The sequence below is a fragment of the Danio rerio genome, chromosome 14 (assembly GCF_049306965.1).
Source record: "Danio rerio strain Tuebingen ecotype United States chromosome 14, GRCz12tu, whole genome shotgun sequence".
Classification (NCBI taxonomy): Eukaryota; Metazoa; Chordata; class Actinopteri; order Cypriniformes; family Danionidae; genus Danio; species Danio rerio.
The window spans coordinates 6,333,875-6,345,000 of NC_133189.1; the positions used below are offsets into that span (position 1 = coordinate 6,333,875).

Consider the following 11,126-nt stretch of genomic DNA (forward strand, 5'->3'; position numbering starts at 1 on the left):
AATATATAATAATATTAATGATAATCATCATCATCATCATCATCATAATCTTAATAATAAAAGTTCTGCTCAATATAAAATGAACATTATTATTATTATTATTATTATTATTATTATTATTATTATTATTATTATTATTATTATTATTATCGATAATATTAATAATAATAATAACAATAATAATAAACTACATTATTATTATTGTTGTTGTTATTATAATAATAATTATTATTAATATTAATAAACATTACATTATTATTATTATTATTATTATGTTTATTATTATGTTTATTTTATATTGAGCAGAATTGTTATTATTACGATTATTATTATTCATTCATTCATTTTCTTTTTGGCTTAGTCCTTTTATTAATCTGGGGTTGCCACATTATTATTAGTAGTAGTAGTAGTGGTAGTAGTATTTTATTATTATTATTATCATTGTCGTTATTATTATTATTATTATTATGTTTAATATTATAAAACACTGCAGATGTTTTATTCAATAGGGTTCAGGTGGGAGATTTGTGTGTGCCATGACAGCATCGATGAGTGCTTTTTCGGGGGCTGCACTTCTATGTAACGTTAATTTGTCTGTTGTCATGCAACCTTGGGTCTTCAGAAAATTCTGCGCTTTATTAAATAAAAAATAAAGAAATAATGATAATAACAATTCTGCTCAAAATAAAATAAACATTATTATTATGAATAATAATAATAAATTACATTATTATAATTATTAGTATTATGTTTATTTTATATTGAGCAGAATTGTTATAATAATAATAGTAATAATAATAATAATAATAATTATTATTATTATTATTATTATTAATGATAATATTAGTCGTAGTAGTAATAAAAAATAAAGAAATATTGATAATAACAATTCTGCTCAAAATAAAATTAACATTATTATTATTAATAATAAAAATTACATTATTATAATTGTTAGCATTATGTTTATTTTATATTGAGCAGAATTGTTATAATAATAATAATAATATTTATTATTATTATTATTAATGATAATATTAGTCGTAGTAGTATTATTATCTTTGTCATTATTACTCTTATTATTATTATTATTATTATTATGTTTATTATAATAAAACACTACAGATGTTATATTCAATAGAGTCCGGGTGGGGGATTTGTTTGTGCCATGACAGCATCGATGAGTGCTTTTTAGGGAGCTTTTAGAGAGGGCTGCACTTCTATGTAACGTTATGAATATATACACAAAACCAAAAGGAGGATTAAATCAACTATTTAATTAAGTTCAATTTGTAAGTACAATTCTCAAGAGTGAATAGAAGTCATTTGGATTTATATACAACGCTCACACATTGAAGAGGGTAAAATAGTTTAAGAGTACACGGTGAGCTAATATTTCTGGTTAAATGCTATGTTTTTAGAATCTCTGTATGTTACAAATACATATGTCCACTCGGCTGGCCTTCGTAATCTTCATCGTCGATGTTTTCATCTTCTCCTGATATTTTGTAAGCTCCTGGTTGCTTTTGCTGGAACTCCTTGCTGAGTTGAGAACCTGGAAATAAAACAACATGGAGGAAAGGGTTTACAATAGAGCTATTTTGAGTTGACTCAACTTTCAACCCAAATTCTGCACTTAAATTCAACTCAAAAACGTTCTGAAGCTGGTTGCCCTAAAATGTTGAGTCAACTTTCTTTTTTACCGTGTTGTTTTAAGGAAAAACTCACTTAATTTTGACTCATTATTTCTAAAAACTACATTTTTTGTATTAAAATAATAAATACTTTTTGATTTAAGAATTTTTAGATTGAATAAAAACAACAACAAAAAATCAAAATAAGAAATGCTTAGTGTAGCATTCTCTAATATTTTGCACGACTTCCTGTAAAACATGTGCGTTATATGTTTAAAACATCCATCTTTTTTTTAAACCTATAGGAAAGGGTCTGTCCAGAGTCACCTTTCACTACTACCTATACCCCAGAGTTCATAGCAGTCGGGATGTTCCGGGAAATGAGGAATGGAGGTGGGGGCACTGCTGCTACAGATAAGGGTCCGTCTAAAGGAGCAGACCCCCAAGAGAAAGCGATAACAGCCAGACAGTCACAGCAAAGACCTGCCACATAATACACAAGCCCTTCCACCCCCGTCTCCCTTTCCCCTCCAAATCTCCCCCCCCATCTCAGGCCCTCTCGACCTCCTGTCAGCACCAGCCTTTACGCTCCTGCAGAAAAGGCCCTGGACTGGTGTACGGTTATCGTCAGCTCTGGCGGCTTCTCGGAAGGCCAAGTTCACCTTTAGCGATGAGGAGATGATAAGCTTTGATAGGAGTATATGCCAATCGATCAGCTCCCACTGTTGGTGCGTTCGTGTGTCTTTTGTGACCAGGCCACAGACCGCAGAGAGAACACGAATAACCTAACAGACCTCGCGCTGCAGAGCCAGCGGATATTTTTCCAGAGTTAAAAGAAAAGAAACGCGCGGATGGAAGGGAAATGAACATTTATTGTTTGCATCAAGTCAAACGGCCTGCTAAAAATACTGTTCCCTGTAAGGAGAGGAGGAAATCAATTTAAGGTTAAAGATGAATACCTCTCAACTATACTCAGCTTCACAATACATAAAAATGGCTTGGATTTATTAGGTATGGGTAAAATGTTAACATTTGTTATAATATAGAATATTTTCTATAAAGGTACACTGGTGGTGGCATGGTGGCTCAGTGGTTAGCACTGTCTCCTCACAACAGGAAGGTCCAGGCCAGACCAGTTGGCATTATTGTGTGGAGTTTGCATGTTCTTCCTATATTGGTGTGGGTTTCCACCGGGTGCTCCAATTTCCCCCATAGTCCAAAGGCATGCGATATAGATGAATTGGATGAACTAATTGGCCGTAGTGTTTGAGTGTGCGTGTGAATGAGTGTATTGACCTTATTCTAAAATGCGGAAGTGCGCCTGTTTTCGAGATTGTCTTAGAACTTCCGATTCAGTCGCCTATGGGAGAAATGACTAGGAATAATAAACGGCAGAAAATGGCCAAACTACTTGCTCAACCAACAAATGTTTGCATGACTATACAGACCAAGTAGCATAATATAATAAGAAAATATTAAATTGCAACATCAAGCGGCGTAACGAGCAGTTGTTAACGTCAAAAAATGAATGGAAGTGAAGGTGACCGGAAGTCGCGAGACAAAAAGATTCAAATGGCAACGCCCACTCGACAGCTGAGAATAAGGTGAATACTAGGGTTGGGCATCTAAGCTATAATTCCGATCCGATACGCATCTCGATACAAAGAATACGATCCGATATATTAGCGATACATTTGTAACATATTGCGATGCAACACAATACGATTCACACCCATCTCACGATACAATGCGATAATTCAGCACTAACTAATTAAATCAAGTTTATGAGATTATGTGAAAGAGGATGCTGTGCCATTGAATGAGTTTGATTATTTATTAACCAAGCAAAACCATGACTTTTTTTACAAACTGGCTTCTCTCTCACAGCCAGAGTGTCAGTTTACAGTAGAGGGCCATTTTAGAACATATAGCACATATTATTTAAGGATTTTCAAGATAAACAGAATGTATAAGTGCAATATATATTAAATTATATATATTTGCACTCTTTCAACATAAAGGTTTAGCATTGCACAACAAGAATTGTGATTTAACTTTTCAACTATGAAAACAAGTTTTACAAAGATATATTGTGCCACTGATATAGGGCGCTCCACTAGCTTCATCCGCACACCTGATACACTGAGTTGTAGTGTAAGTGTACACATCCGCAAATCCGTTGCTAAGGCTTACTTTATGTAGGTCGATTAAATTATGCGCCAAAAACAGGTTGACAACACTTGTTAATAAATAAAAAATACATTCTATGTTAAAAATATGAGCTGTATCTTGGAAAAACCGATGCATCTCGATTTGCTTCCAAAATTTCATTCATCCTCTGATGCTCTACCGATGCACTCGCATCGTGCACGCGCATGACCGCGTATCGATACATATCGATTAATCTTCCTATCCCTAGTGTATACGGATGTTTCCCAGTACTGAGTTGCAGCCAGAAGGGCATGTGCTTCATAAAATATATGCAGAAATAGTTGGCAGCATTCTGCTGTGGTGACCCCTCATAAATAAGGGACTATACTAAAGGAAAATTAATGAATGAAGGTAAACTGGAAAACAATTATGGTACCAAAGCTGTCATTCAATTTTCAAAAGGTACATTTTTGTGTACTTAAATGGTTGTGTTATAGTCCCTTAAGGATCCAAAATAACTTGCAGATATATTAATATCTAGAGCATAGTGATCTAAATTTTTTTTGCTGTTTGTTCAAACTACTTTTTTAAACTGAACTGAAACAACAGAATCTTTGAGATTTTTGGGGTACAGCTTCATTGTTTTATGTTCAATTTATTTATATTAGTTAAGTTAACTTAATTGATTTGTGTTGCGACAACATGAATTGTGTGAAACCCAGCATTTTTTACAGTGTTTACTGTATGTTGGGTTCAACCAACACAAGCTCACGGCAATTCGTAACTTTTTGCTTTAGTGGCTAATTCGTATGAATTCGTACAATCTAATCTGTACAATTTGGTGCGATTTGCTCATCCCCCAATGACGGTTGGGGTTAGGGGTGGGGTTAGGTGCCACGCCTCCTTTTTAAAATCGTTTTGTATGACTGAACTCGTCCACTAAACTGACAAAAAGTAAAATACTTATGTTTTCTTGTGAGATCAGGCTGGTTCCACACTTCATTTATGTTAATTTGTTCATCGTTCATGTTCATCATTTACAGTGTTCCACACAGTTGATCTGTGTTGAGGCAACATGAAGAAATTAAGTTAAATATTTATTATTATTATTATTATTTTTACAAATTTAAGTGGATTGAACAAAAACCAGTTAAGTTGCCCCTACTAAAATAATCAAGAAATGTGTTCTTTTAACTCATTTTTAATTAGCTTGAACAAATGGCAAATCAATTTTTTTCTAATGTTAAAGATAGATATAGTATAAAAATGTACCTTTTTAAAGGGTACTGCCACAGTTACTTTTGTGTGAGCTGCCACAGTGACAACTTTTGTTATTTCTGGAAGTGTACACTGAAAAAAAATATTTCTACAAAATTGTCGCAAACAGTTTATGTGTTGAATTTAAACAAATAAATTTAATTTATTAGTGTTCAACTTAATTTGTTTGTTTAAATTCAGCCCCCCAAAAATTGTTTAACAACCACTTAACTTAAAAACATTTAGTAAATGTAAGGAATCATCTTTGAATATTTTTGCAATATATGCCAATTTATTTTATTTATTTTTTTTAAAAAATTTAAATAAAAATATTGTCATTTAGAGCTTTTCTGAAATCAAATTTGGTCAAAATAAGCAGTGCTTTTATTTGACGTACTTGCAAATTAAATATTGATTTAATAATTTTCTGAACTAAAAAAAAAATTGGTATATATCTCTGAAAACCCTCTGAGCAGTAAACAGCTACTTCAAATTATTTTATTTAAAATGAGCTCACCATAACCAAAACATATTGTACCTCAATACAATACAGATATGCTCACTGAATACAACCCTAACAGATCTCCCAGATTATTAGGATCAAGTAAATTAGAAATTCCAGTTCAGTTAAAGCAGGGTGTATTCGCCTTCAGCTACCGCACACCCCGCTGCTGGAATCAGCTTCCAGAAATGATCAGATGTGCTCCAACATTAGGCACATTCAAATCAAATCAAGACTTCAAACACATCTGTTCAGCTGTGCCTTTACTGAATGAGCACTGTGCTACGTCTGACAGATCGCACTATTATGTCTTTCTTTTCTTTTTCATTCCTTTAAAACTTGTTTTAACACATTTTAATCAGTTTTTAATAATTTATATTTCTTTTAATTGTCTTTATTTTCTTGTTTTTTTTTTATTATTCTTGTATATGCAAAGCACTTTTAATTACCATTGTGTATACCTTAAAACATGCTAAAACAAAGGACACTAACACATACTGGCATGATATCTAATAAAACATTAAATACTGTTAGCTTCATGCTAATGGCATGCTTATTGTCTTATCATAACAATAAACTTGTTTACATCTTAATAAACACATTGAACATACTGAAAAAAAGGCTTTAAACATGCTAGCATGTATTAATGTGTTAATAATGCTAGTATAAGGGTAATATCTACAAGAACATCCTACCAAATCTATAGCAAACCCCTAAAAAACACCCTATATCTAGCAACAGGTTGATAGACAGACAGACAGACAGACAGACAGATCTTTTTTCTGAGAGAACAAGATTTCAACAATATGATATTAGTCAGGAAGCCAAAATCTGAGGCTAATTTTCATAATCAAATGATCTGAGATGTACTGTACCATTAACAATAGACTAATCTGTGTTTTATTTCTCCCATAGCATTTTCGGTGAAGCATCTGACACCGTCTTGGTATGTATCCTTAACTATGACTGAGCAAAACCCTTAAATAGTACTCTAGGCATAAGTGTGAAAGATATAAACAGTGGGATTCGTGTGTGTGTGTGTGTGTGTGTGTGTGTGTGTGTGTGTGTGTGTGTGTGTGTGTGGAAGCAGTGCCAACAATGGTGTTTTTTCAGCTTGTTCACCTCTGACCTTGTTTGGTAATGGCTGTGTCTGTGTGTGTATTTGAATGAGTGTGCTCTCAAACATACCTCCATGTGTAACCTGTAATCTGGCGGAGGCAGACACCTCTCCGAAGGCGTTCCTGGCGATGCATGTGTACACACCTGCATCACTGGGACCGACTCCTTGAATCTGGAGCCAGCCGGTCATTTCAAACCGCCGCGGACCTCCACGGGCCTGTAATTACACAAGCACACACCGCAGAAACGTTTGTCAGAGAATGTGACTAATGTATGTAGGTGTGCGAGTGGGCATTTATCTGTGAACACTTTTAAAAACAAACTTCTGCATAGACCAAAAACAAAAACAGTGGTCCCAACGTATTTCCTGTTTTGTGAAGTTTATTTAGAAACTAATTTCGAGAGGATCACGTGCTTGTGATTGCTTCCTGGTCCCGCATTACTCAATTTATGATTCACCAATCAGACGATTCTTAAGCCACTGTAAAGTTCCATATAACAGCCATCTTCGTTTTCAAGAATCCCCCCTTCGTGGATTTCCCCCAGGTTCCCCGGTATCCTTCCACCATCCAAAAACATGCAACTTAAGTTAATTGACTAATCCAAAACGGCATCATAGACATGCTCCTAGCAAGTAGTTATCTTTTAGGAGCAATCACTATCTGTTAGGGATGTAACGGTATCAGAATTTCACGGTGCGATAATACCTCGGTATGAATGGCACGGTACGGTATGTATTGAATAATTTACAGGAAAAAACAAAACTAATGAAAAGATATAAAAAAGTTTCAATTTAGTATTGTTGAAAACGCATCACATTCAACATTTAATCACTCACTCACTTTGATAGAGATGGGGTTTTTAAGGAAAATTATCATATAAATATAATCTGGTAAAAGCTGGGATCTCTGGGCATGTCCCCTGCAACAGAAAAAACCCTTTCATTTGGGACTGAGGTTTCTGAGACAGAAAGATATGATTTAGCCAAGGTTGACAGCAGTGGGTAACGTTGTGCATTGTCTTTCCACCACTTGAGAGGACAAGCCATGAGCAGGGCCAGATGGAATCTGCGGACGTTTTTTGCTGTTTCTGCGGAGAATTTTGGTAAAAATCTGCGGATTTCTGCGTAATTATTTTGGGAGTATCCAACAGAGTATCATAACTAAAATCTTAATATATTAAATAAAAAGTAATAAATTACTGAATAAAAACTGAATAAATTCAGATTTACACATTTACTCAAGTAAATAAAAAGAATTAATAATGGGCTAAAAATCTGCAGAAATCTGTGGAATTCTGTGAAAAATCTGCGGAATTCTGCGCGCGCAGATTCCGTGTGGGCCTACCCATGAGTGAGATAGAGGTCTCTTTGCGGTACAAGCCAATGTCTGCATCAATCTAACAAGTGTGCTGTGTTCTGCAGTCTCCATGACTGTTTTTAGTCGTATTCCCTGACTTATATTTCACCAGTCTGGCAGTGCCTGCATACTGTTTTTTTCTTTGTCTGTCACCTTTTCTTCTTATTTGTATATTTTTAGAAAGAAACCGAAATGCTTCCACACATCCGATTTAAAACCCGCTATAGGTTCGATCATTTCCAGCTCTTTTTCTTCCCCGCTACTAGCAACACACTCCATTTCCGCATTACTGGATCTGTAGTGACAACAGACCGCAAAGGATGATGGCCACGCCTAGGCTGATGGGAATTGTAGTTCCCGCTACCTCCCGTTCGCTTCATTCGCCTAAGCAAACTTTTCTCAGAAATATAGTTTTATTGAGTCATGCGCCTACGCTAATATTGAAAAAATTACTATTGCGGTATGACGGTATTTACAATATTGTTACATCCCTACTATCTGTTTATTAGCTACCACAGCAGGGGAGTTCTCGAGGTCTAGCTGAGCTGAAACTCCCCTCTCACCTTCAGGAGGGAGCCCCGGGCTCGAGGATCTTATGAGCTCAGGTGATTATTTGTAAGAGTGTAATACATTGCAACTCCAATTTTAGAGCATTTATGTTTAAGAATGCATAGATTTTAAGATCGAATAGATCAGGGGTGCCCAAACTCAGTCCTAGAGGGCCGGTGTCCTGCTGATTTTAGCTTCAACCACAATCAAACACACATTCACCAGCCAACCAAGCTCTATCTAAGTATACGAAAAACATCCAGGCAGGTGTGTTGAGGCAAGCTGGAGCTAAACTATGCAGGACACCCCTGAAATAGATGCACAGTGTGATCCAAAAATGCCACACAATACAGTATGTGACTGTAAATCACATTCAAATTATTTAATGGATCCTTGACTGTATGTTTATTGGGATATTGCTTTAAAAATGGTTCAAAATGGTATAGTTTGCACATACCTGTACAGCCGTGCTCGAATCATCAGCAGGAAAAGAAATAACATCCCCGTCTTTACTCCATTGAATGGAGGCCAAAGGATACGACGAAACCTCGCAGGAAAACATGACATCGCTTCCTTTGGATGTGATGATGTCACGGGGAGCATAAGTAATAACTGGTTCTGTATAAAAAGCAGAACAGAAGAAACAGTGAGAATGAAAGCTAATGCTAAGCTAATGCTAAGCTAATGTTATTGATTCTTCCCAGCTTCTGTATTTGCTCTGCCCATTTGTGCTGTGTTTGTTTAGCTTGGTTAATTATTTCAAGGTGTGAAATCGGACACTTACAGGGTGCGGATCTTAAACATGACAGTACGCTCAATATAAACCTAACGGCTGACTTTTTCAATTCCCACAGCTGAACAAATGTGTTTTTACTTGGCTTTTTCCATGATAAAGCGTTTAATTGAGATGAATATGATGCCGCTCAGTCTCTACCCATGACAATGGTTCCCCTTGAGGATGGATTTACATCTAAATACACATTTACATTTACATTAGCCCATGCATTCATACCGAAATCATGCGACCGTTTACTTTAGCTGCGGTGGCTGAGCAAACAAAACAAGTACTACTGTAGGTATAAATATCAAATGCAAACAGAAAAACTAATCCTATGCCATTGCAGACACTTTTAATAGCAACAATTTTTGTCAAGACATGTCTGGGTCGAAAAAAAACTTAATAATTGTATTTTAAATAATCAAAATCTAAAGTTTTTATAAGAAAATGAAGTTAATTTAAGGACCACTATTCTCATTTGTATGAAGGTAAAATCACATTTATTTGTTGGAATGTAAATATATTTAAAGTTTTATTTGAAATTGTTTAAAATAATATCACAAAATGATCATATCTTTGCTAAACGACAACTAAATTATCCCACACAATTGTTTATTTATTTTATTACCGCCCTACTTACTCCCAGGGCCGTTTATATCAAAGTTGATATTTAGCTGCACCATGTTGATATTTCGTAACATCTAATTCGTACGAGGTGGGTCGTTAGCATAATGCTCAACCCCCTCACCGTCCTCTCATTAATCTGTTTAATCTCTAATTAATGTATTTAATATCTGATATTTAATAATTAACTGTTTATCACACTATTTAATTAATCACTTACTTGTTTAGTAGTTTTAATAATTACATTTAAATATAATTAATGACCAAGTCTAGTCATTTATGCTTATGTACTTATGGTAGTCAGCATTTGAAGTGGATTGAAAACTTTCCTCAAAGTTATCCTAAATCTATTTAACACCATTCTTTTTTTTTTTTTTAGAATGATTTTGAAAAACTTTTTTTCTTCCTCTTGGAATATTGATTACTGTTAGTATCCTAAAGTTTAAATGCAAAAACATCTGAGCGCCATTTGGATTTTTCTCTCAGGCTACTGTGTATCAATTTAACTTGTATATTAACTTGTACATATATATTGGTTCTTTTTAATACCTTTAAAGTTAAATAACATAAACAATGTAAACAAAATGTGTGCTGCCTTATTTTTTTTAGTTGAATCAAATGAACTTTTTAAGTAATCTCAACTTATATCAAGCAAACAGAGTATAAAATGTGATATTTAGCTGCACCATGTTGATATTTCATAACATCAAATTTTTAAGATGTGGGTCATTAGCCCAATGCTCTACCCCCTTATCGTCCTCTAATTAATCTATTTAATCTATCTAATTAATGTATTTAATATTGAATATATAATAATTAACTGTCCATCGCGCTATTTAATTAATCACTCTCTTGTTTAATAGAATCAATAATTACTTTTAAATATAAGTCTAAGTACAGTCATTCATATACTAATAGTAGTCAGCATTTGAAGTGGATTTAAAACCTTTTCTCAAAGTCGTCCTAAATCCATTCAACAACACAGATTCTTATATTATTGGATGATTTAAAAAAAAACTTTTTAATCCTCTTGGAATATTGACTACTGCAGAGTATAATTCATTTATTTTATTTTTCAGCTTAGTCCCTTTATTGTTTAGTATCCTAGAGTTTAAAAACTTCTAAATGCCATTTGGATTTTTCTCTCAGGCTCCTGT

General features: G+C 34.2%; 1 protein-coding gene across 1 annotated transcript in view; it reads right to left on the reverse strand.

Annotated features, from left to right (window-relative positions):
* Positions 1 to 1,254: 1,254 nt before the first annotated feature.
* The window catches only part of kazald2 (Kazal-type serine peptidase inhibitor domain 2), a 12,097-nt gene continuing 2,225 nt past the window's right edge, over positions 1,255 to 11,126 (reverse strand). Inside the window, exons 2-4 of the mRNA NM_001105124.2 lie at positions 9,025 to 9,185; positions 6,730 to 6,877; positions 1,255 to 1,552 (exon numbers count right to left, since the gene is read on the reverse strand). Coding sequence (NP_001098594.2) covers positions 1,431 to 1,552; positions 6,730 to 6,877; positions 9,025 to 9,185 — 431 coding nt within the window. The 3' untranslated portion in view covers positions 1,255 to 1,430. The remainder of the gene's footprint in view (positions 1,553 to 6,729; positions 6,878 to 9,024; positions 9,186 to 11,126) is intronic.